This window comes from Passer montanus, unplaced genomic scaffold, assembly GCF_014805655.1.
Source record: "Passer montanus isolate IOZ18808 unplaced genomic scaffold, ASM1480565v1 scaffold49, whole genome shotgun sequence".
NCBI classification, from domain to species: Eukaryota; Metazoa; Chordata; class Aves; order Passeriformes; family Passeridae; genus Passer; species Passer montanus.
The window spans coordinates 2582637-2610144 of record NW_024369818.1 but is presented as its reverse complement, the minus strand read 5'-3'; the positions used below and the strand labels follow the sequence as shown (position 1 = coordinate 2610144).

General features: G+C 38.9%; 1 protein-coding gene across 4 annotated transcripts in view; it reads left to right on the top strand.

The window, feature by feature from the left end:
• The window catches only part of PCDH11X (protocadherin 11 X-linked), a 421119-nt gene that overhangs the window by 54130 nt on the left and 339481 nt on the right, over window positions 1-27508 (top strand). For 2 of the 4 annotated variants that reach the window (XM_039722626.1, XM_039722628.1), the window contains exons 3-4: window positions 9208-9255; window positions 12353-14839. In XM_039722626.1, coding sequence (XP_039578560.1) covers window positions 9208-9255; window positions 12353-14839 — 2535 coding nt within the window. Of the gene's footprint in view, window positions 1-9207; window positions 9256-12352; window positions 14840-20841; window positions 24676-27508 lie in introns of those variants that run through there. The other 2 variants (XM_039722629.1, XM_039722627.1) reach the window with 2 other exon arrangements.

Sequence of the window (27508 nt, the reverse complement as noted above, 5' to 3'; positions counted from 1 at the left end):
GCTACGGTTCATGGCACCTGACTGCATTAGTACAGTTATTTTTATTCCTGAAAGAAAGGTGTATTGCAAAATAATTTATATTCTCTAACCCAGAGACATAATTGGTCTGAACACTTAAGTCCTGTGGAGCTTTTGAAGCTGGGACATGTAGCAAAGACTGTTTCAGACAATTCTGAAGAAACAAAAAGAAACATTGCTAAAAGAAATGAGTTCTGAGTCATCAGCTCTCAGTATTGAAATACATTTTTCTCTCATTGTGCTCTAATTGCTGGCTCTATTAATGTGATGTGTTCTTGCTTTGGTTATTGCTGATGTTCCAAAGTCGAATAATTGTAGTTTTTTTTTCCTCTGCTTTTTCAAGCAAATTGACGTTTTCTGGGGTTTTTTTTCTCTTCTTTTTCTTTTGAGTCAGGATATTCCTCTGTGCTTTTCAGACTGGGATATTATATGGCTTTTTCACTGGGAGACTACATTTTCCTTTTCATCCTAACCCTAGCCATATAATTTTCATGCTCATTTCCATTAAGGCTTTTTTTATTAAGATAATTTATTGCAGCAGATTTAAAGGTATAAGCAAAGGAGTAACTTCTATTTTGTTCCTCACCCTCTTTCCCATCTAATATCAAAAATAGTACCTTGGCACTTATGCATGACTTTTTTGTGAATTGGTGTTTGTTGGGAAAGAAGAACTATTGTAAATACCATCATTTGAAAGTCAGTCTTAAAAATAGAGCCTAAAATACTGATCGAACCTTCCTATCACCTTTTATTGTTTTACAATAAACACTTTTATTGTTTTATGCAATCAAGTATTTGTCCATGTTGAATATCCAAGACACCATGCTAGTACAATATCAGAACTCATTTGAGTTCCTGGAAGTTTCCAGATTACCTACTTCTTTGCAAGATTCTACATTAATGCTTATTTTTAAATTCTGAGGTAGTCCAGCCCCTCCCTCATAAAAACCTTTCGTTTGAATAATTCAAACCTTCAACTGCCAGCATCATCCAGAGCTTGGCAATGAAGTTCAGTGTCTAAGTGGACCTTTGGCAAAGCTAAAGAGAAGAACCTGTTAGTGTGTGTGTGTGTTTTAATATCTGTTTTAATATCTGCTTCTGAGATTTTTATTGTCTGGGTTTTGAAGTGCATTATGTGAAGATGTTATGACCTTTGCTGGATGCTTTAATTTATCATCTGAACCGGGCTTTGGTCTTCTCAGTCTTTGCTTGTCTCTGTTCCCAAAGCCTCACAAGGGGAAGGGGAGGGGCAGGCACTGATTCCTGGGCTGACCCAGCTATGGCCTGGCAGGATGAAACTGTTTCCTCTGATCTTGGATCTGTCTCTGAAATTTGATATCAGATGCTTGGGAATCACCAGAATATTTTCCCAAGCTGTTCCTGAGTTTCTGCCAGTTTGCAGCTCACAGATTTCTTGCCCAGCAGTGGTGATTCTGATATTCTTATCTGCTGAGGTTTTTTCCCCATATGTGTAGCTGCAGTGGTATTCTGTGTCTATTTTGTAAAAATTCTAGATTTTAAAATTTGAGTGCTTAGAATATTAGCAAAGTTTTAGATGCTAGATTTTGTGATGATCACTTGTTTCAATTTCTGTTTACATCAGTCCACTGGTAGCATTCTTACACTATGAAAACAGCCCTGTCTTTGAAATATGTTTTGGATGCAGTGATAAAAGACTTCAACTTTATTGTTTAACTTAAAAAAAATATACAGTTTTATAGGCTCATGGAGGAGCTAAGAAACTGTGCAAAGACATTTTTCACTAATATCCATGCCTGTTATGTTATATTAAGCAGAAATAAAATTATTTGGTTTCTATTTAAAATGTGTATATGCTTGAACTAACGTAGGAAGTAAAGTCCAGAGGTACAACCAGAACTTGTTCTGCTGCCCAGTGGCAGAAAACTTTACAACACTAGAAATAGGGTTTTCTCCTATGGTTTCCTATGTTCAGGAACTGAAAGAACAGTCAAGCCTTCTTCAGAAGTGAATTTACCTTTGTGGAATTAAAAACTGTGTGGTTTTTATTGATTAACTTTAGTAACAACTTCAAAATGATTTGATGATGGAGTGTATGATTCAGGGTTCCAGCTGGCTGGAAATCTCTGTCCCAGGCTTGGAACCTTTCACAGTCAGTGCTGTGTCTGGCTCTTCAAATCCTAACTTAACATCCAGGGCACTGGAAGAAGTGGTGAAAATATCCGTCTCCTCATCACTCTTGTAACATGCAGACAATACTACAAGAGTTCCTGCGAACAGGAGTGAAGTCTTCCAGAATCTATTTTGAATATTGTTTTAAAGTTCAATGGCACGTTTGTCAAAGCACAGCATATGCTTCAGGCTACTGAGTTTTTACAGGCAAGGCAGCAAAGAAAATTCCTTTTTTTGTTACTCATTGCCTCTAACAAAGACTTGAATAACATTTATGCACAGTGGATTCCCCCCCCCCCCCCCCCCCATTTTTTTATTTTTTTGTGTATTTTTTTTTTGTGTATTTCTTGTGAAACAAGTTTATCCATCAGGACAGGTTTTGGTAGCTTACATGATGCTGATCAGGAGCTTCTGCCATGATTAGATTTGAAATTCTGACATCACTGTCAATCAGGAGACCAGAGCTGATGCTGCAGTGCTGTGTGCTACCTGGATCTGGCATCACTGAGGCTAAAGGTGCTTTACTTTGAGTGTTCCTGTGGAATGATGGCTTGGCTTTTCCTGCTGGGCAGCTGTTGGAACTAATCAGATTGTGCCTAAGAGCATAATAAGGAAAATCTTTAATAATGCTGAGCCCTCTTGGAAGCTCCATGGCTTCAGCTGTCACAGTCACTTTCACTAATTTAGTTCTGGTTTGCTGTTTTGTTAAGAGCCATAATGCTGGATTTCAAAACAGATTTCACTTAATTTTACATTTCACAATGGGTGCTTCCACATATAACCACAGTAGGCCTCTTCTTATGTTACCAGTAAAGTTAATTGAGTGTGGAAGCAGAGCTTTGACTCTGTAGGTAGAATGCATAAAAAATTTAGTTTTATAGTGTCACCTTAGGATTTGAAGATAGTGCTCTATTTTGAATCCACATAACAACTGAAACCCGTTTCATTGTAGAGAGCAGTCCTGCAGATTTCTGTGAGCAAATTGACTCAATCCTGTCTTGGAGAGGACTTGTTTTGTGTTCTTTCAGTACCTGTGAACCTGATGAATAATGACAGATGTAGTATTTGGTAGAACATCCTAGGCATGTTTTAAAAATAGCAACATGCCCAACTAAATCTTGGAATTTAGAACCATTTGTTTGTTTAGCTGACTGCTTCATAAACATAATGCATTGAATTATTGCTCTTAGCTTAATATCTTAATATGCAAGAATCCCAACAATATGCTAAACCCTTTAAGATAAAAAAATAAAAAATAATCAAGCATACAAATCAAGATACAGATGAAGTTTTTGTGTCTAAGTTGAAAATTGTTCAAAGACCGTTTAAGTTAAATTGTCTGAGCTGTGCTTTATATTCCGTGTTAATGGTCATTTTCCCAGCTGATGGACATAAGTTATAATAATATTTCAGGATGAAACATTTCAATGGGTTTGGTTTGGCGGAATTGCTTGTTTACATCACTTTTTTTGAAGGCTAAACTTCACATTGAATAATTCAGAGCATGTTCTCATCCCCAGAGGGTGCTTTGCCCCATCCCTGCTCCTGTTCCTGTGTGTGGCTGAGATGCTGTCTTTGCTCTCCAGGCAGGATGGGCTCTCTGGGTGCTGTGCTGGGTGTTTAATGGGGTTATGCTCAGAGCTGGGAGGGGTCTGGGGAGGTTCTCAGTTCTGCTTTGCCACCCTGACACCTTCCTGCCTGGAATGGTGGCAGCAGCCCCAAAGCTGCTCGTGTTTTTGGCTGAAGAGGCCTCAGGTCCAATTTCTGTGTGTGTCTATGACAGAGTTGGATTGTACCACAAACAATATGTGAGGTCTTGTTTGGGAACATCTGTTTTAGGGCAGTGATTGAATTAAGCTCAGGAAAGCATTTTGAGTGCACCCAGACCTGGGAAAGCTTGGATTTTCCCTTTGACTTGGGTTATAGGAGTCGTTGCTGGAGAGAATTGGCTCCACCAACCTTTGTTTAATTTGCTTTTTCTGGAATAGCACGTTTTGTGAGAGGGCAGTCACACTGCTGAATGACTCCTGAGCTGTGTTATTTATTCTGGCATTAGCCTTGCTGAGGACACACCCCATCACTCCCCTTGCTCCTAACATTCACCATTCTGCTTTTTTCCCCATGAGTTCTGGGAGGGTTTGTCTCAGTTTATAATTTATTGGAGGACTCACATTACCGGGTGAGACTAATCTAGAGCTCTGCAGCAGGAGATGGATATTGTATTTACCTTCTGAAGCTGCTGTTCTTCCTGCTTAAATATTGGCTTATTGTGTTCTATGGTCTCATGGTTTTCTTTGATTTTTCCCCCCTTTTGGAGGAAAAAATCTGTGTCCATTAGCTATAATTTTTAGTGTATATTCATGACTAAACTGCTATTAGGGAATGTAAACAGTGAACAAAAACTAAGCAGAAAGGCTGGAATGGAATGATGAGTGTTTGGTGTTTCCCTTGTAAACATGCCATTCTAATATTCTTAAATTTATTTTCTTTCTTACAAATCAGTTACTTCAATTCCATCTCTGATTTTGAGACCGAGAAATAGCTCAAGCGCATTCAATTAGAGTGAAATTGGAGTTTTAGTTTTGTTTTTAGAAAGGAATATATTCTTGAGTAAAACTATATATTGAAGTATAAATCAAATACACTTCTAAGATTTTTTTGATCCCAAACTCACAGGGAAGCATTTTCTCAGAATATAACTCATTATCTGGAAAGTCAGGACAATTTATTTGCTAGAACTTTCAATACACTCAGGTAGCAAGAGATTTCTTCTCAAAATTGATTTTCAGACTCAAGTTGCTGCCTTACAGTAAGGAAATGTTTCTCCTTTTTTATCTTGCTCTTGTTCTAGTGAGTCAGATAAATAGGAGTCAGTAACACTGGAGGAGGAAGAAGTCAAGTTCCTGAGAAATCAGCAGCAGAAAATACATTTTTGGTTTATCCCCTATACTCCTTAATCAGTAGGGTGAAAGGACTCCTATTTACTGAGTTTCAGAATTCAGTGTCTCTGGAACTATTTTTAGCAGTGTCACTGTCTTCTCAGCCACCATCTCCCATTTATTACTCTGAAATTGCAGTATTATTTATTATCATCCCATGTGCAGTGAAGTGGCATCTTTCACTTGCATACATCCCATACTTTTACAGTTTAATATGGGAGTCTCACTGATATTTTCTGAGAGTAATAAAAAAAGGATAAGTTTTCATTCCTAGAAAAAGTATAGCTTTATTTCTTTCAGAAGCAAAACTGATCCCGTGGCAGTTAAATGTCACACGCACACTCTCTTTCTTATTTTGATTTTTACAAAACCCTGCAGAGTGGAGGCCTTGAGAGAGGCTTATGATCAGGTCATTTCTGCAGTAGTTGTGACAGGTCTAGAATTCTTAAAGCCTGCTTGTGGAAGCTGGGGGAAATCTGTTCCAAGTGGAGGATGTAAACTCTTTTCTGCTAGAGTTTTTTTTCTCACCCTGTTATATTTTTGCTCACATGGGTTGTGAATTTTCTCCTTTAAGGCTGTGGATTTTTTAATCAACATTTATAAAGCAGGGACACGTGGACATTAAAGTGCTGTCCCTGCTCATGAAGGAATTTCCTTGTGTTTCTGGAAGTGTGGGGGGTTCCACGTGTGTGTGTGAGATGCTCCTGCTCTTCAGATGGAAGTTCTGTCAGCAATCTTTCCTAGAAGTGGAAGCATAAAGGGAAAATACAGTGATTTTTCTCCCAGCTGAACTTGAGCTTTAGAAGGGTGTTAGGTCAAAGAAGAAAATCTTGCTAAACAACTTCTTGGCAAAGCTGCAGCATCAGGGGTTAGAATATGGATTTTTCCTAATGAGGATGCCATGCATTTAAAGATATCACACACACTGAATTTGTGTGTGTATGTATGTACAGGAGGGAATGAGATAATAACTATACATTAATTTAATGAATGCTGATTTGCAGATGTTTGTACTCCTTTGCAGCAAAGCACAAGTCTATTTTATTCCAGTCTATTTTATATTTTGTTATCCCATTTGCCATGAACAGAATCCACACACCCATTCCCCCTGGTCTCCAATAAAATCACTGGAGCTGGGGATGCTGCACAGCCCCTGCTGTAGGGGAAAGGAATTTCCAGAGCTGCCTGGGATGTTTGTATTTCCTGCTGTACAAGGGGCTGTCAGGTTTAATCCCCTCCTCCTGGCAGCGCTGATGTGCTCAGCAGCAGGCTGTGAGCGGGAGGGCACAGCAGGTTCACCCCTCACCAACACCTGGCAGGGCTCACCCCGAGCTCCAAACGTGCCACTGGGAGCTCAGACAGAGCCTGTGGCTGTCGAGGCACAATGAGGTTGTGATTTAGGAGCTGTTCTGAGCAGCTGAACAGAATTGTTAGTGCTTCCCTCCAAAGGCACAGCGCTGCACTGGAGCCTTGTTCTCATTTATTTTCCTTCCTCGCACATCCTCGGTTCTGTGCCTGCTCTCAGCTAGGAAATAGAGCAAATATGTAACTGTCACCTTCTATAATGCAAATATCAAAATGCACTTGTTGGCTGTATTGTTGCCTGATATAAATCCTATATTTTTTTTTCCTTCATTATATATCTATAGTGAGTGAATCCAAAGGCAGAAACGTCAGGTGTCTGGAGCTTTATCATGGGAATTCAGAGCAAAGCTCAAACATGTTTAATACCTTAATCTGAATATCCTCAGGGTGTTGAAAATGTAGCTTTTTGTTCAGTGGGATGTCTGTGAATATTTCTGAACAACTGTAATGGAGGAGATTAAGAGGGGAAGTTTCCTCCGAGGTTGTTACCTGCAGCTGTTGACCTCCCTTATTTTGGTGAAAATGTCTCTAAATGAAATAAATTTGCTTGAAGTTTACAATTCTAAAGCTGCATTCTAACAGTTCGTTTCTAAAGCTCAACATTCTGAAGTTTAATTTTAAACATGATTAGTAACTCAGAAGAGGCTGCCTTTTTCAGACCAGCTACAAACTTTGGATGATTGATAAAAGTGTCTCTGTGCTTCAATTTCCCAGCTTTAGTCTACAACTAAATTGCTCACAATATGATCTCCTCAACTCTGACGTAGCAATGGAGCTAATTTGGCTTCTGAATGCAGAAAATGGACTTTAGGTTTATGCATAATTAGGTGCTTACAAATCCTTTTTTACTGTGGTTCTGAACCTGACGTTCAGTTTATTCCAAGCTAAACTTTTTTCTTGCTTCAAAGGAAACCAAAGGAAACAGTGCATGACATTGACAGAAAACCATAAATTGAACAAAAGCCTTAAAAATCTTGGCCTACAAATTAAAAGGCAGCATTATTTTGACAAAGAGAATGTTTCAAATCTGTAAGCAGCTCTGCATCTGCTGAGGTCTGCATTATGAGAAATTCTTACCTTTGTAATGTTATTTTTCTCCTTTGAAGTTCTGCCACTCAGTTCATAAGGTAACTGCTGCTACTAATGACACTTATTTCCAGTAACTTTGGGTTGTAAGCTGTGGGATGTCATGAGAGGAGGGACTGTGGAGCCTTTAAGCAGGACAGCTGTCCAAAAAATGGTAATTTTCTAGAATGCATGGACAGAAAATTGCACACTGGGTGAGTAATAGCAGACTTGGGACCTTTATTAGAGCTACACCACTTAGGCTGGTTTGGATCTGAGTGCATTCATATGCACCCATTACAGACACACAGATCCATTATCGCCTACCATGTGGAATATTTTGTGTTTAAGACATTAACTTGGCTTTGGTAATTCACAATTTCACAGCCAAAGTATCGCCTTTGAATGAAAACTGCAAGTTTAGTTTTCAGCTTGTATAGAAAAAGTTGTCCACTGTGTAACTGTGGTCTGTTTCCTGCATTCAGAGCTGGAGTTGTGCTGCTGTGCTCTCTTCTCTGCTGACAGACAGCACAGTCACAGAGCAGTTCCATATGTCTTGGAAAAACAGGCAAGGAAAAAGTGTCTGGAACCCATCTTGTAGTTCTGCAGAAGCCCTGCAAGGATTTTCTGTGTTGTTCCATGTGAAATAACCAGCATTTAGCAAACATGCATTATTTTCTGGACTTTCTGAAAAGATTTTAGGGTCCTTTGTACTCAAAAGTACATCTCAGCCAAAGGTTTTTATTTAAGTAATTACTTAATTTTAATTCAACTTACTTAATTTGCTTTCTGATGAGAAACCGATCTTTTAATATTTTTCTTCTTCTTCCTGCTTTCTTTTAAGATGATTGTTAACATGTAATAAATGTGTACTTCTAGCTTGTTGGAATAGTTATTGAGATGAGCTCCTGTAGAATATTAGTAAAAGTTTGAGCTGTGCTGGGCCCCTGACTTGTGTTTGACATTCAGCTGAACCAAGGACATCTCGTGATGTGTTTGTCATTTACAGTGCTTGAAGAATTGATAAAAAGTGTAGGGTGAAGATGTAGCCACAAAACAATGAGCTGTCTTTGCTCCTGGGCTTTCCCTGGAGGTTCAGAATCCTCTCTTGAATGAAGATTGAAGACAGTGTTGATCTACCCTTTGTCAGCTAACAATGGAGACTTGGTACACACAATTACATAATTTGTATGTTTTAAGGAATAATCACTGGTGGCTTCTCTCAATCTGAGTACTTTGTATTACAAGCACTTGGGTTTGTAGCATTATTTAGCACGATATTCTTTCCCTTCCCCACTTTGAGAAATTCCTGCTTTATGCCAATTTGCTGCTCTGCAAGTGCAGGTCCACAGGATGTTTTGAACACAGTGGACCATGTCTCTGCTATCAGCATTAACCAGAAGCTGATCTGTTTTCCCTTTCTTCCCAACAATATCCAGGCAGTCAGTGCCCCACACATTGAACAGAACTCTGTGCTGAAATGCTATGAAATGCAATATCTGTGTGTAGAATTCTGGTGCACTCTGTCACATCCAGTCCTGTCTGCAGCACTTAGGAGCTGTTCTAGCTTACCACACTATGTGTCCGTGTGTCATTGATTATGTATTTATGAAACCACCTAAATGTTGCAATTTTTAAAATACTCTCTAATTTTTTATTCACATGACAGCCCAAAACAGCTCCGAAAAGGACATTTGGATCCATTACAAATGACCAGGTAAATATACACAGTAGGGAGTGTTCAACAAGAAAGTTTCATTATTTGAGAGGAAATCCATGGAAAAGGCTGTGATGGAAAATGCATATGGTAACAGATCTCTTTATTGCACCAATAAGGGGTCTTGTGAGCAGGGTCAGAGCTTCTTAAAGCTAATCCAGGCTCTGAGATGGGCATAACTTTGGTTTGCCTCCAATAGTTAGTGCTTAAATTGTATTTTCAAATTTAAATAGTCAATCCCTCATATTTCTCAATCCCATTCTTCTGTAAGGGGAAAGATATCAATGGAGCAGATTATTTCTACCGGTTGTTTTAATGGGGAAAGCTATTTTATAACTGTTAATTATCTACTGTGCTTTTCCAATGGACTCTTGCCCTTCCCAGTGGGAAAAAATCCTTCAGATCCCTGGGATAATGTGGTGATGGAGGTGCAGTTCAGTCCCAATAGAAATATGACCCTAACGGAAATTTTCACTTCCCTGAATTTTAAGTGAGGATAGAGCTATTTACTTCAACATCAAGAAATTAATCCTGAAGGGTTTTGTTCATGTTTCTCATTTTAGTTCTTAATATTTTTGCTCATAATGGAGAGAATTAGATATTTATAATCTTAAAAATGCATTTCTTGAATGTTTCATCAATTTTTTTTGAGTGTTTAGAATGTGAGAACTATCTGTTCTTAGAAAATGTGTTTGTTAATTTGCAGCATATCACACCTAACCTTATCTCTTAAACAACATGAAATATTCTTGTTTCAAAAACTTGAAATAGTTATTCCTGTTAGAGTTAAGAGAAAGTCTACTTCTCTGTAATGGTTTTTCTGTGGTATTAAAAGATGTCTAAACCTGTAATGAATAGGAAGGAATAGACATAGATAATATTTCTTTCCACAGAAAATTATTCAAGTGTTAATAATGAACTTGGAAGAGATCTTTGCATTCTTTTCTGTTCTCTAGTCATTCACAGCTAATAATGGGGAGCTAAAGCACCACATTTTATATCAAACTCATCTGCTATGATGAAAAGCCCCTCTGCCATACTGGATGAGAAAAGCAGAGATGGGCACACACACGCACAGCCACGTGAATTCCAACTCTGTACCAAGTTCTTGTAGTTGTGGGATGTAATGACAGAATAACAGTGCCCATCTGCCAGCCTGTGTACAAATAAAGACGTAAAGAGAGCTGACAGGTTGCTTTTACTCTGGCTTCTGTTATTTTCTTTCCTCTGGAATCTATGTTAAAGCATAGAATATATAATTTATAATTTCTTTGTAATTATGAAATTTATTGCAAATAACTTCTAGCCAGATTGAATATGAAGAGGAAACTCACGCTCTCCTTCCTAGCAGCATAGAATTACCATTCTAAAATTTACCCTAATTGCTTCAAAATGTATATCTTGATTTAGAAACAATTTGCAGGGCTTATATTTCCATGCCTTCTGCTAAAGAAGCCAAATCTGTATTTGCTTTATTGCTTCAAATTGTGTTCCAGTTTACTTTATTCTGTCCCCAGTTGCAACTTGATGTTGCCACAAATGCTGTGCAAGTGGCACAGTGATTTTTGCACGTGTGGATGAATAGTTCTGTCCCATGAAATAAAAGATGTCTTATCTAGGGTCAAAATCTGGCTTTGAGAAACAAGTCAGTGAGAGTTCAGCCTCGCTTGGAAGTGTGTAGAAGATATAAATGCATTCACTTAGTGGTGGGTAACAAGACACAGGGAACACAAATCTTTTACAAATCATGAGAAATAAGGACTCTTAAAGACTGGGAATATTTTCTTTGATTTGTTCTGGAGTGTCTCAAACCATTTCAGAGCACAACTGGTCCTGGTCTGGTGGAAATGAGAGGATCTTTAAGGTCCCTTCCAGCCCAAACCATCTATGATTCTATGGCAGTTACCTGAGTGAGGGTGAAAGAGAATAAGCAGAGGAAGAACAGTTGTTCATTATTACAAATATTACACATAAAAAGAAACTCCTGGTTAGTCCACAATTTTATTTGTGTGTTCTTTTTTCTGGTCATCCCATGCATTCAGCATTAGCCATCTGCATTCTAGCCTTGCCCTTATGGAAGGTGTGGCTGGAAAACTGCCTTTACATCATTCCTCTACGTGGTGAGATATGAGAAAAGAGCTTAATGACACTGTTCTTCATTCCTGCTTGTCTGAAGAGACAGCAGAAGAGAGAGGGAATTTAGCTCTAGATTCCAATATTTATTTTAGCAGATTTGTCAGCACTACTGTTTTTTTTTAAAGCTGTGTTTGTGCAATATATGTAGCATTTTGGTGCAGTTCCAGAGATGTTCAACAAACCCATGAAAAATATTGATCATTTTCAAATTGATCTTGCAGTTCTGTGATATTTTTGAAATGAAAAGAGGTCTTCTTTTTTCACTGGGATTGTAATCTCACTACAAATATAAAACATATAGCGATGAATGCAGGCATAGTTTTAATGAGTTTTTAAATATATTTCTGAGGAACTGTTAGGACTTTTGTCTGTATCATCTGACATCTGAATTATGTAGTAAGCACTTTATCAATGATGGTATTGGTTTGGTAGGGTTTTTGGTTTGGTTGGTTGTCTTTTTTGTTTTGGTTTGGTTTTTTGTGCTAATGTTTTCAGATCATGTCCAGAGTTACTCCACAAACAGAGAAGTAATCCCTTTTTCTTTGTTGGTTTCTTTGAAATTGAGTATTGGAATAGGTCCTCCAGTGGCTGAACTTTGGCGTCCTTCCTCATTTCCACACTCACTCATACAACAGAGAAACTGAATTACATCAGTCCAGGAATTTAATAACTTTTCTTCAGAAATAGAGAATCTGTATGAAAAAGATCACCATCACTGTCACATTTCCCCTTTTTCTAAAATATCTGTTTATTGCTATGTTTGCTCTGAAGCTTTCTCAAGGCTCTGGAGCTTAAAGCAAAACTAGATATGGAAAAATAAACTTGAATATAGAAATAAATATTCCTGTATAGAGTATATGCATAAATACATATTCCATGACAATTTCAGAAAAAAACAATGGGATATTTTTCTTTTTAAATACACTGTCGAGCTAAAGTGTGTTCTTTCTGTGTCTCGTAGGGTCAAAATGTGTTTGGTCTTGACATAACTGAGACACCTGAGGGAGATAAGTGGCCTCAACTGATTGTCCAGCAGATCCTGGATAGGGAGCAGAAGGACACCTATGTGATGAAAATCAAAGTTGAAGATGGTGGGAGCCCCCCGAGGTCCAGCACTGCCATCCTGCAGGTGACGGTGACCGATGTCAACGACAACCGCCCGGTCTTCAAGGAGAACGACATCGAGGTCAGCGTGCCCGAAAATGCCCCCGTGGGCACCTCCGTGTCCCAGCTCCACGCCACCGACGCAGACCTGGGCTCCAATGCACAAATCCACTTCTACTTCAGCAACCAGATCTCCAGCCTGGCCAAAAGGCTCTTTGCCATCGACAACACCACTGGCCTCATCACCATCAGGGAGCCGCTGGACAGGGAGGAGTCCCCTGTGCACAAGCTGACTGTTCTGGCGAGCGATGGCAGCTCCACTCCCTCAAGAGCAACGGTGACTGTTAATGTCACAGATATTAATGACAATGTCCCGTCAATAGACACCAGGTACATCATCAACCCCGTGAATGGAACAGTGCTTTTGTCTGAGAAGGCTCCCCTTAATACAAAAATTGCCTTGATAACAGTGATGGACAAGGATGCTGATCAGAATGGGAAAGTTACCTGTTTTACAGACCATGATGTTCCTTTCAGGCTAAAACCAGTGTTTGATAATCAGTTTCTCCTGGAGACAGCCACGTTTCTAGACTATGAAGCTACACGGGAATACGCCATCAAAATAGTGGCTTCAGATTCAGGGAAGCCTCCCTTAAATCAGTCTGCAATGCTCCTGATCAAAATTAAAGATGAAAACGACAACGCCCCAGTTTTCACACAGCCTATCATCGGCCTTTCCATCCCTGAAAACAACGCTCCTGGTACTCAGCTGACCAAGATCAGTGCTACAGATGCTGACAGCGGGCGGAATGCCGAGATCAGCTACATCCTGGGCTCCGATGCACCCCCAATTTTCAACCTGGACCGCCGCACAGGCATCCTGACAGCAGTGAGAAAGCTGGACAGAGAAAAGCAGGACAGGTACTCTTTCACTGTGCTGGCTAAGGATAATGGGATGCCACCTTTGCAGACCAATGCTACCGTGACGGTGTCAGTGCTGGACCAGAATGATAACAGCCCTGCTTTCACACATAATGAATATAATTTCTATGTGCCAGAAAACCTGCCCATGTATGGCACAGTGGGGCTTATCACAGTTACGGATGCTGATGCGGGAGACAACGCTGCAGTCACTCTCTCTATCTTAAATGGTAGAGATAATTTCATTATAGATCCACTCACTGGTGTAATAAGGCCTAATATTACCTTTGATAGGGAGCAGCAGGGGTCGTACACTTTCCAGGTGAAAGCGGTGGATGGAGGAAGACTGCAGCGTTCCTCAACTGCCAAAGTGACCATCAATGTTGTTGATGTAAATGATAACAGGCCCGTTTTTGTTATTCCCTCATCTAATTATTCCTATGAGTTGGTCCCAACGTCAGCCAGCCCGGGGTCTGTAGTCACTAAAGTCTTTGCAGTCGATAATGACACGGGAATGAACGCAGAGCTCCGCTATAGCATCATAGGTGGGAACTCCAGGGGCTTGTTTACCATTGACCAATTAACAGGCAATATCACTTTGAAAGAGAAGGTAATTACATCAGACCATGGCTTGCACAGACTGGTGATCAAGGTGAATGACCTGGGACAGCCGGAGTCTCTTTACACCATAGCTCTTGTGCACTTGTTTGTGAACGAGACGGTCACCAACAGCTCCTACGTGCAAGAGCTGGTGCGTAGGAATATGGAAACTCCAGTTGGCCAGAACATTGGGGATGGTGAGATAACCCCACAGACCAATGATTACGTCAAGATCATCATTGCCATTATTGCAGGCACCATGACAGTTATTCTGGTAATTTTTGTTACCGCTTTAGTCCGGTGCCGCCAGACGCCCAGGCACAAGGTTGTCCAAAAAAATAAGCAGAGTGGTGAATGGGTTTCCCCCAACCAAGAGAATAGGCAGATCAAGAAAAAGAAGAAGAAGAAGAAGCGCTCTCCAAAGAGTCTCCTCCTCAACTTTGTGACTATTGAAGAATCTAAGCCTGATGATCCTGGCCACGAGCACATAAATGGCACTTTAGACATTCCTGTAGAGCTAGAAGAACAGACTATGGGAAAATATAACTGGGCCACCACACCAACCACATTTAAACCTGATAGCCCAGACTTAGCAAAGCACTACAAGTCTGCTTCTCCGCAGCCTACCTTTCAAATTAAACCTGAGACTCCTGTACCCCCCAAGAAGCACCATGTCATTCAGGAATTGCCTCTAGATAACACCTTTGTGGTGGGCTGTGACTCACTTTCCAAGTGCTCATCCAGCAGCTCGGACCCTTACAGTGTTTCTGAATGCAGCTGTCAAGGAGGCTTCAAGACCCCAGGCCCCATACACACCAGACAGGTAATGGAATTTTAAGGTGCTTTCTCCCTCCTTCCCTCCTTGCTTTGCCAATCCTGTAACTCCAGTTTGAAGCGCTGCAAGATAAGTTCTCCTGCAAGGAGTAAAGCTTTGAGAGTTCATATTTGATGAAGGCGTTGTAAAACAGACAATTCCAGCTTCCTGAGTGGTTAGGGAGAAAATGAGAAGGGAAAAGAGCATTGTCTGTGAGGAGATGGAGCAGGCAGAGATCCCTGTGGTGGTGTCCTGACTGCAGATGGCAGCATGGCACTTCCCACCTCGCTGTGGGACCTCGAGCAGCTGGGAGGGCCCCGAGTGGGACTGTCCTCTCCAGGCTGGTGTGCTCCAGGATCCAAACAATCTAGGTGGAAAGCAATAAGCTTTAGAGGAGCTCATAAGTGGTTCTTAATATTAATGGAGTCTGGAATTGCAGCCTTCATTTGGGCATAGCTTTGCTTCAAGGTCTCTCAGGAGCAGGCAAGGATTTTCCTCCGAGAGTTTCAGGTATTTTCAGACTGGAAGGAGCCTTAAATCTGGTGAAATGACAGCTGACAGGCAAAGTTAGGGAAAAATTAGAAGCATCAGCATATTTACCTTACTTATTTGCTGCTCTGCCTGATAAGCCAGGTATTAGCTTCTTAGAAGTGCAATACAACAAAGGACATGTCTAAAGAATCGTCAGCTTAAAATTAAAAATAAATTAAGAACTCAACTACCCTTTATTCTTCAAGACCCTACAGGAAAGCTTTAAGTCACTGGAAATAGAATCTAATATTTATCCATATTTTGAACAGTTTAATAAAACTTTTCTGGTTTTCTGTTTGCTTCTCTTTCTTCCCAAGTATCACAAAGTTTTCAGTGGGGATAGTTTTCTAGTTAACCTTTAGTTGGTCAAGGAATTAATCACTAAAGTAACACTTACTTCAGGAGTGTTTGTTTTATTATTGATACTATATTTTAACTTGATAATATGTTTAACTTAATATATTGCTCAGGAACAAATCCTCAGCATGACTAAGTCTGGTAAATTTCTTCTTCCAGCTGGATTTTTTTGTTTTATTACAGCTGTAATGATAACATTCATAAAAAAAGCTTCTCATTTAGAGCAGTCATCATATCTTTGAAAATTTCAGGATATGTTGTTTATTTTATTATGTTTCGTTCTATTTACCAACACAAATTTGCATGGTAATCTATATCACTGTGGATAGTATTTTTTAAGAAATGTATTTAGGTGTGTTAAGTTAAATTGCATATCAGAAAAGCCTCTTGCCAGCTTGTTCATCTGTTTGAACTCCCATAACTCTGAGCAGAGGGCAGTGCTGTTTTCAGCATTTCTGTAGGTCTGATCTAAGTGATTTTTCAATGGAGTTCTGGTACAGTTCCTGTGAGTCAAAAAGGTTCTGCCATTGTCTGCTGAAACGTGCTTTGTCGTGCAGTAATGCTGCTAACAAAGAAAGCAAGCTCGTGACTCTCAAAGTTCCTTCTGTGGCAGTAAAAACCTAGAAAGTGGCATGGGAAGCAATTCTCTTCTGCAGAAGTTGGCTGGGGGAAAGAGCATTTCCTTTTATCTGTGCCTTAAAGCTCTGTGACAGGGGGTTCCTATCTGGAAAAGCAGAATAGAACTGTGGGGTTTTTTTAATGCTCACTAGCTGATACCAGCTTATCTTCATAGAGCTGCACCTAACATTGTTAGGATGATATGGTGAATAGATAAAAAAAGAGATTATGGTTACTGTTTGTACTGATTTTGTTAAAATTGCAGCTATCCTTCTTTCAGAGATATTTTTCTGCATGAAAGTGAACGCTTTGTTTGGAGAAAGGGTAACTAATCACCTTTACACTAATTTGGAAACAGCACTCACCTTTAAACGCATGAATTCACATTAAAAAATAATTAAATTTATTTAATTTAATTGATGCATTATTTACATAATTTGGGCCATTAGAGGAAATCCTTTGTGTTGTGTTTGACTGTGACTATTTCTTGATAAGTAAAAACAAGTAAAGAATTTCTTAAAACTCAACTTTTAAAAGTCAGTCTCAGTCCTACCCTGGCTCTGTATTTCTAGTCTGGGTAGTTTTATCTCCTGTGGGGCTCTGGAAGGTGTCTCAGGATGGGCTACTTGGGAGTTGTCTCCGTTAGCCAGCAAAGAAAGAGAAACAAATATAAATGGCAATAATCCTGGGGCACAGAACTGTCTCCAGCTGTTGTCCCAGCACCCTTCAGCCTCAGACACCAACAGGACCCTTGTGGTTCTGGATTATTTTGGGTCAGGCACTCTGATTTTGCAGAAAACTCTAGGACAAGTCAGTTCAGTCAAAAAGGGAGATGTGCTGCTTTGAAAAGTGAAAATAAGATGTCTGATGTGAGGGAAAAATATCATCATTCATCACTTTTACCATAGTGAAGGTATTTTACAAGCCAAAAGTTCTGAAGGAGCCTGAAGAAGGTTCTGTTCCCTGTGAAGTGTCTCTTCAGTTTGTAATGGGGACTGATATTTTTATAGGCTGCACATCTCAACTGTTGTTAGGTTTGCCCATGCAAGACTTTCCACTCAGATATTCGAAATAATATTGTGTTACAGCTAAAAATATATGTTTGCTTTGGAAGCTCTAAATTTTCTGTCTGTCTGAATGGTATTGATTCGGGTCTTTAAAGAAAGGAAATTATGCCTTTGCTTTACTGCTAAATTTGTCTAAGTGATCTATAAAATGACAGAAAGCCATTATAGCAGTTGTACTCAAAAAGCATGCAAGCAAAGAGGGAAAGGTTTTTCTACTAAAAACCCTCAAAATATCTCTTTAGTGGTCATGTGGGCAAATAAATACAGCAGTGGCACAGCTGAAATTTTTATGGGGAAGCAATTGGAGACTCCTGAAGCAGCTGAGGACACTTTGAATCATAAACTGCAGGAAACTGAAGAGGGAAAATGTGTTCCTCCTGCAATGTCCCCTAAGAGAGAGGTCAAATTTTGCTCTTTTTGTACGTGAGAGAGGGCAAGGGGCAGAGGTGCTGATGTTATTCTGAAGTTACCAGGAGGAGTTAATCACGACCAGTGACAATAGACTTTCAGAGTAGCATGCTTTTTAGAGGGATGTGATAGAGATTATTCTTTTAAAGGAGTTTTACCAAGTGATAAATTGTGAAGGGGCTTATTCATAATAAGGGTTCTCAAACTAGAATATCTGGAGTATTATAAAAATCAGCTGACTTTCCATGTCATCAGATTTCCATTGTTTTGGCAGTTGTGGGCCTCACAGAAATTTTCTTTGGTGTAGAAACATAGAGCATCTTTAAAGTTTATTTGTCTGCAAGCTTTGTAAAAGCTCAGTTATTTTTGACGTTCACCTTAGTGGGAGCAAACTGTGTGAAGTGTTCCACAGTGACACAAATCTTCTAATTCTCTTTGCATTTGCATGGGAATGATGAGAAGGGAGAGGAGTTTGCTTCAGTCTCATTTTCATGTAACACAATTTCAAAATCTGAAATCTTTGCTCATGCACTTTAAAACAACATTCAGACATTTCAAATGCCTGCCTAGGTATCAGCCTGTCTAGTCAAAACATGCATAATTATAGAGCACAGTGTTATCTGTGGCAGCTTGATTCAAAGAAGCTAAAGCTGCAAAGATTCATCAGAACCTGCCGTGCATCCTCCTTCTTCTTGTCCCTTTCTTTTACTGATGCTACTTCAGATCTGCCTCTTGTTTGGAAGCAGGAGAATGCAAACTACAGGGAAATCTTGGCAAATTTACACTCAGGTCCTGTGGTCTTTTTGGGTTGTCATCTTTAACCCCAGAACAAGATTTTTCTGACTTAGGGGACTTTAGTGCCCTTTGAGGCAGCACCTCTGCCACTGGAGGAGCTGGAAGGTGCAACATGCTCTGCATCTGGGATTTTCTGGTTTATTGGGGGGTTCTCCCTGCACCCCATGGGCCTTTGGTCTGTCAGTGAGGTCAGCTGCACTGCCTGGACATTGCACCACGGTGGGGAAGCTGCTGAGGGAGGGAGCAGGCAGGGAGATGGATTTCTGTCACGTTTGCTGACGCAAGTCTTCATTAGTGGAGTTCAGCTGGCGGGATTCTCTCACCTCTGAACTTATCCACACTTAGGAATAGAAATTTCAGGTGGCACAGTGATCTCTGCTGGTTTGTTAGGAGCTGATGGAGGCAGACATTACACTCCTTGCAGGAACCTGAATGGGATGTAGCCCTCATCTCAAATATATTGCATTTGGGACCCCCTTTGCCTCAATTCTGTGATTCTGTCACTGCCTGCTTAGACCTGCTTACAGTTATGGGGTATTTGGGTTTCTGATTTAAAATGTGGTGTTGTGTCATTACACCATGAGAACAGTGTGCTCAGGATGTGAGTGGAAGGAATATTGAAAAGAACAGCTCTGAAACTCACCTGTTTTATCAATCTTTAGCTGCAGGAATTTTTGTTTTGTGTAATAACAGTGAGTTTAATTTAGAATCAGTAGGCAAGGCTGATGCTCTGAGGTGTAAAACAGACATAGCACTGGTGTTCTGTATTGACAGATACAGAGTAAATTGCACACAAAGAACATTTTCTCCTAAATTTTAGCTAAATAACTGTTGGTATAAATCCTTCGTAAAAGCCATTTTGAAATGGATTACTATGATTCTAAGTATTCTCATCATTTTACCTTAATTTTGCTTGTGGTTCTGATCTGCTGCCATGTACACTCATTTCACCAAAAAAAAAAAAAAAAATTGGAGAAGAGATTTCTAATTGAAATATGAGTCAAAGTGTGTGAGTCAGAAGTTAACAAGCAATTATTTAAATGTGCATCACTAAAGTAAAGCTGGTCAAGAAAATGCTTTTCCTCTGTGCAACACTGGCAGAAGACCTTCAACAATTTCTTAATACTTTTCCCTAGAAAAGCATGGAGGCAGGTATCTGGAAAGTGCCCTTAGTAGAAGACAAAAACAGAGCAAGAAAAGGAGTCAAAAAAAGAAATTTGTATTTTGCGTGGGGAAATAATGAAAGATTTTGAGTACGACAAAAAAAAAAAAATTCAGAGAAAAGAAAGGCACTTTTTTCTTTTTTTTTTTTTCCCCAGTAAGAGGTCATTGACTGTGTTTATACTGAGGTTGGTAAATGAGGTTCCAGCATTAATATCTGAGTGATTTTTGTGCAAGCCAGAATGACACACAGCTCCTCTCCAATAGCCACTTGCCTCCGGGTAGACACAATGTCATTTTTCAAGCATTAAGCGCATTTCACATCATTTTTTTCAGTGGGATAACTGAAAAGTTAACTTTTTTCTCCTTGTGACCCAACTGTGCTGTTTCAAATGTCTTACTTAACCATAAACCATTGCTAACAGTGAAGTCTGACTTTGGTTTAATTTTCCCACTTGTTTATTTTCCTGTTTCTCCCAGAAGGTATTGCACTCAATAATCTGCAGTTGATAGCAATTTCCTGACCAGTGAGTGGCTGGTGTCTTGGGGACTGTGGTATTGACAGCGCTTTCTTTTCTGTCAAATAATTGATCAGAATGGCTTAATTTCTGTGGATCCTTAGGACTAATCCTGTTGATGATAAATGTAGATTAAGGATGCAAAATAATTCTTCAAATTAAAAATATTTTTATGCTTTTAGGAGCAATGCTTTTGCATGAAGCCCACAAAAACCCTGTAGAACATGTTCTAGGTGGTGCAGCAGCCTTCTGACAGCTCTAACCTTGCAGCAGCACTTTGGGTTTGAGTGGATAAAGCAAAAAAGGAGTAAGAAACTTAGAATAATACCCGTAGAAGCTATTTCTGTGTCTCCTTCTGCTGCAGCATTTGTGCTCTGTGTGTAGACACCCTTGCCTGTGCTGGCAGCACAGACACACCAGGAGTGGTTGGTTGCTTAGAACATCTCAGACCGCGCAGTGCTTTGAGCTTTGGTAGAAATTTGGAAGCGAAAGTGACAATTTATGGTGCAAATGCTGCAGGAAAGGGCTTTTCTCATGCTGTTTCTCTGTTTGCCAGCTCTGAAGGCCATCGCAGCTGATGTTATGTACTGAAGTCGTACGTGTACTCAATGATGTTAAGCCAGCAAACATGGAAACAAGGAAATAGCACGAGAAAGCCCTTTGTCCTGGCTCTGGTTGCAGAAGAAATTTATCGTCTCATCTCCAGAGGGGTTTGGAAGTGACCATGAACTGTTCAAGCTGCCCTACTGAAAGGTATCAAGGGCAAGGATCTTTTTTAAAAGGAAAAGACAAAGAAATTTTAGTACGTTGTGCTATAGTGTTCTATAACGTAGTTTTGCTAAGAAAACAAAAGTAATGTGACCCATCCTTCTTCACAGTTGGTGATTATGGTAAATTTATTTTGCTTGTAATCATCTTCTTGTCCCAGATTTTTTTTTCCTTATTTATTTTTTAGTTGAAACAATTAGGAATTTTGTTTCTATGAATATATTGAAAGGGAGCAATAAATTTTATTCATATGTTTAAAAGAGAATGTAAAGTTCTTTATACTCCCTGCATTTAAAAGAAAAAACAACTGAGTTGTTGTCACTTATAGCACCATTACACATATTAAGAGTTAAGTGTTATTTATATGTATCCATAATATTTTTAATGATGATATTGCTGCTATGGATCATAAATAGAAATGATCAAGTCACTGCTTTCTCATTTTTTAGGCACAATAGTAGTAGTGAAAAGCTAGTACTTCCTGCTTTCTTATCCACAACATTTTGTAATAAATGGTCACCTTTTAAATAACTGGAAAGCACTCACATAACTTTTAAAAATTTAATTTTCATTTTGCTTGCTGAAGTCTAGATAATGTCTATTTAACAGGTGCCAAACATTTAACCTTTTGAAGTGTTTTTATTTAAAAAGAAAAAAGTCATAAATCCAGTGGCTTGGTTTTCAGTGTAATAAAATAGGAAATAGTAGACATAATTTTTTCACTGTTAGCCAGCACATGGGGGTAAATGGCCTACTGTTGTTTCTTTTTCCTCCCCTATTATTCTTCTAGAAAGTTTTTTTTTTTTTTGGTTGGTTGGTTGGCTTTTTTGTTTGTTGTTTCTTTTTTTTTTTAACTGAAGTTTTTTATATTATCATTTGCTATTTATCACGGCTCATTTACAAAATAAAACTTGAGTATCATAGCTTTGTTGGAAGGTTGGTTGCAAGTTCTTGTATATTGCCTCACATTTTAGGGAGTAATGCTTAATATGTATCATCTATAATATTAGAATTTCATATGCAATGCAAAATCTCTTAGGAAGCAAAGGAGTATAAAGAACCCTGTTTTCTGCACTTATATGAAGACATGTAATATTAGTTTGCTAGAATAAAATGAAATACAGACACTGCTTTTAACTGGGATGTATGCAGTATATAGAACGTTCTTTTAAAGAAAAAAGTTATTAATGATTCATGAATTAGACTACAACATGGAATCTTACACATTACTGTATGTTTGATGTAAAGATATTTATAGGCTTGTACTTAATACTCACGTTGCCTCAGTTCTTGGACTGCAGAATGTCTACCATGACTGTTGCCTATAGTTTGCTCCACATTTGCTATCTGGCTCTTTAAAAAAAAAACCAATGTGTATTTGGCTATTTGATCTGTAAAATAAATTCTATTAATAATGAAGTACGTATTGTAATTCAGCATATTGTATCGCATAATTATAGCTATGACTGTTACAGAGAGCTTTTCATTTCCCTTGATGGGATCATTTTCCTGGGAAGAACTTCATGTACCTGTCAGACAATTTTGCTCTTCCTATTTTTAGCAGCCTTGCAGCATTTATGCTTCAAACTGAAATCCCCCAACACTCCCAGTGGTCGGACGTGCAGTGACATTTATTGACTCAGTGCCACAGCTCGGCCAGTTTAAAGTTCATTCTGGGGTTCTCCCAGCAGTGCTGTTTGGGGTCCCTCACGCTGCTCCTGATTTCTGGTGTTTCCTGGGTGGGTGATGGGAACATCCAGTGATGGTTGAGTTCCAGCCCCTGGGCCCCATTCACAGTGCTTTGTCAGGCAGACAGGATGACTGCACAGGCTTTGCGTGTCTGGTTTGAGTCTTTGGATTTTTCTCCTTATGAGAATTAGGTTGGATTTCCCTTTTAAGAAAACCCCTATATAGAAACTTAATGGTTCATTAAGAGAAGTACCAAATCATTTCAATGCTTACATTCAAACCTTTTTTGGGATTTCTTTTTTTTTTAATAATGAAATTTAGTTATCTAAAGTGCACAGGTAGTTGTCCTCAGTTTTTTTTCTCTGGTGGTGACAAGGCATAGATAGGCTCTAGCAGATTATTTTGATTTTAGGACTGCATACCTTCTAAAAGTGCCTGCTTTCTTACTCTGAGTATGAAGAGAACCTTTGATAAGTATCTTTGTTGTACCAGATGTGCCAGTTGTGTGCTTTCAGAGAAGAGTATACTTCATTTTGAGTTCCTTTGCTTTTAACTTATCTGAAGCTCTAACTTTTTCCTAGTTTTACACTGGTCCTATCATTCTAGTCTACCAATAAATAATTCTAAAAGCATCTAGGATGATTTTAAAATGCCCAAAAGTTACATAAATGAAATAAAAGGTACATCACGTGGTTTAATTACTGGTCCAAATCAATAATCTCCCTCCTCTGGTTCTCTCATGAGTCAGCCCAGCCAAACATGAGAACCTTCCAAATGCCCTAAGAGAAAGCCAGAAACCTCTTAAGTGGCTCAGTTTCATGTGCTTTGTCTGTTTCAATTTTTGTTTTCTTACATCTAAGTATCACTTTTTCAAAGGTTGTTTTTTCATAGACTGGTATGAAACTTGTTCAGAGCTCATTTCCTCCTGATGGTTGAATGGGTACGTGAAATCCTAATGGTTTTTGACCAAATATGTGTGTGTGCTGGATATTAATTTCTACACTTTTCTGTGATGAAGGCCAGCCAGAAATTTCTTTGTTTTTTGTTTTAATTAGTATTAGTATCCTGAATCAAAGCTAGATATGTGTTTCAAAACCAACTCTATTTCTCAAATGTTTTCAGTTACAGAAATATTTTTTTTTCTGACTGCTTAAAAGTCAGACTGAATCACTGAGTTGACCAAATGTTACTTTTGAACTTGACAACTCATTATATTTTCTTTGGAATGTCAATATATTCATCATACTTCAGCCTGCAATTATCACAGTCACCTCAGTACAAACTTCTCAAGGATTTCCCCTTTTCTCTGGTGCTCACTGCCCCATCTCCAGAGCAGCCAGCTCTGTCTGCAGGGAGAGCCCCAGAGCTGTGGGTCAGCTCCAGTGCAATGTGGGGCTGAACAAAGAGAAAACGTCTTTATTTATTGCCACTTTTAGGTATCAGTGATCCCACGGCTGCTTGCAGCCCTCCAGCACAGCAGCCAGTGCTGGGTTGCCAATTATTCTGGAATTTTTATTGATTTGTGTGTCTACCAAAGCTCCCTCCCACCCGACCTCAAACACCCCTGAGAGCAAGCGAGGCACTGCAGGAATTTGGGGGATTTAAATCCTTCTGAGTTCAATTGAGTGAGGGACTTCTGAAGGGCAGTAGGGGGCTGTCAGGAACAAAACTGGTTTGTGATGTAAATAGAATTATATTTTTAACATAAACTGTAATGCTGCAGGGTTTGGTTTTTTTTGTTACACTTTTCTGGTGATTTCCCATTTTACCATAAAACATATATTTATGGTGTATCCTGGTCGTACGTATTATTTGTAAAATCTTTTTAACAAATGATTTGAATATATATTTTTGCTTTCATATTGAATTACTGAGCACTGTTCCTTTTATGTCTTATTTATCTATTTCTAAAATAAATTTGGTTTGACGATTATATTTGTTATATATATATTATATTGTGTACCTTCTGGAGAAGCACTGTTTTTAAATACATCTCTGCTCTGTTTGCTTAATGCATGCCCACCACCAAGCCTCTACAGAGACTGGCATTTTTCACAGTTTAGGAGCTATGATTATTAAATAACTTAACCACACGTAAGCTTTACAAGAAGAAATATGAAGGGATACGCCCCTTTGTAAACCTCCAACTCTTTAGCAGCACATTTCTTTTGTCTACAATGTTTTCAGAGAAATCTAAGCAGGAATTCCAGGAGCCATGAGTTTTCCAATGATGATTCCATGCACATGGGGGTGTTTATATCTGTGTTTGTATTTGGTTTGCCTGTCTATACAGGGAGCACGAGGGTGTCCATCCACATTTATCACACATTCAATTAACAAAGGTTCTAGGCAGAAAATATTGAAACTGCAGAGATGTGCCCATCCCAATATCTCTTGCTGTGAAAGATAGCCAGGCTCTAAGGATTTCAATCTGCCACATTATTTGATTTTTGGGAAGATTTGTCTTCCCTTCTGAGAGTGTACTGAGTTCTCAATATGTGAGAAAATGACTCTTGGTGATTTGGAGGTGAGGATACAAATATGAAAAGTGCAGTTTTGAGTTTTAGTGCTATGATCCTTTCACTAGGTTATTTTACTCATTCCTGTACTGTCTCTCAGTATTCTGAAATACATTTTTTCCTACTAAATAGACTCATATTCTTAAATTTTACCACTGAAAATGTAGCAAAATGACACATTTGTATTTTCTTCAAATTGTGAGCTTCTGCTTATTTCATAAATAGTCACATGTAAATCAAATTCATTTATTTATATGCATAGAGATGGATATTAAGTGTGATATCAGAAATATTGCAGGGGCATTATTGACTTTTTCCAATCTTATAAATAGGTTTTATTCAGTTGTGTTCTCATTTCCAAGGGAGGTGCTCATTCAAGCTGAAATCACTTATTTCCAATGAAAGCTGAATGATGATATCAGAGGTATGAGGTTTGATTTTGGATCGCTGAATTCCAGCTGAGAATCATGAGCTGAATTTTGGTCTGTTGTTCTCAGCATTGTTTTCATCCTTTCCCGAGAGAACTTCCATGGCTGGATGAGGTTCCCTCTGCTCCTGTTCTCTGTTTCCTCCTGGGCTGTGATATGAAAGGCTCCAATAATAGGTTTTCCCACACAAAAATACTTTTCCTAGGTCTGGATCTGCACTATCCATGTGCTGCTGTTTTTTCCCTCCCTCTCTTCTATGAGAAAGACAAATTCTGTTTTTTTTCCAGAGACTTGGGCATGTGTGTTTCAGACAAGCAAATGAACTTCAACCAGGTGACCGGAATTTGGGAATTCCTTTCCTTTGAACATTTCGGGCATTTGAGTAGTTGGAAATTACTCAAAATTTTGTGATTTTCTGACAACCAGACTTGGCCAGTGTCTGCACAGCCAAGGTCATTCAGGACTTAGGAGGAGTTAGGATGGAAAGGGATGAGGGGAAAGGAAGATTTTTTTTCTGTCTATAATTATTATTGTGGTGTGAAACTGAATCAAAATCCTAAGTGCCACATCAGAGATCTTTGCAGATTCATTTTAAGTCACATTTAAGTCATATTTAAGTCACATATTTTACGTGACTGGCATTAGTGTTGACTCGTTGTTTCTTTGCAGATTCATTTTAAGTCACATTTAAGTCACATTTAAGTCACATATTTTATTACTTGCATTAGTGTTGACTTATTATGGGTAAAAGCAGCAGAATTCTGCTGCTAACTCTGAATGTATCTGAACGTGTGGATGTGTGTTCACATCTGGGCTGAAAAGTGATTCAGGTCAGGGATTTATTGGGATTGAAAGGTAAGGTGTCTTTATTGTTAACTGATCGTTGTAGATTGTTAAAAATTGTTTCCCTCCCTTTGAGAAAGAATGTGTTTGGAGCTGGAAGTGAAGAAGGAAAGTAACTCAGACTTGGGAAAAATATATGGTACAGTTTTCTTTGCTATTTAACTACAAGAAACTTTTCAATTCTAAAAGATGGTACAAAAATATTGATTTTTTTTATTTTTATTTTTAAACTTACCTGATGTAAAATTACAGTTTTTATATAACAATAAACTGCCTTCTAGCTTTGTTGCATTTTATTTCTTGAAATACACTAAAATAAATGTAAAAGCAAGTACTTTTGCTTGCTAGTACCCAGTTATAACTACCTAAGCACATAGGTACAGATATTTTATATTATACACTGTGAAAACCTAAGTATTTTCTAGTTTCTGTCTTCTCTTTTCCAAAGTCTGTTTTTGGAGATGTTGAACATGAAACTGTCTGTAGCCAACACACCAAGGCATCAAACTGAAGGTGGAAAAGGGCTTTTCTGTTTAAATAAGCCTATTTGTAAACAAAACTTCAAGAGGGGAGGAAAACATTGGATTATGTTCTCAAGCTTAGCAGAAGGGAAGCAACAACTTCTGCAGCCTGCTGGGATTTTGATTGCTATTGATTTCAAAGTTAGAAGCCCAAACAACTGCAATTTGTGCAAGAAGTGTTCCTCCCAAGTCGTGTTGAACTCAGAGCTCAGCGAGAGCTCTGGCTAAGAGCTGCTGCCACTTGGAAAGGTGTGGGAGATATTGTTGTTGTGATTATCATTGTTGTTCTTAGCAGCAGTGATCAGCACTGCTGTACTCACTGCGCACAGTCTGTGCTGAGTCACCTTGATCTCCAATGTTTTCTACACCTGAGTGGGAACAAGGGATTTACCAAAAATCCTGCAAGAAAATCTTTATTCCTCCTTCAGATAGCAGCAAGTGACTCTACCCAAATA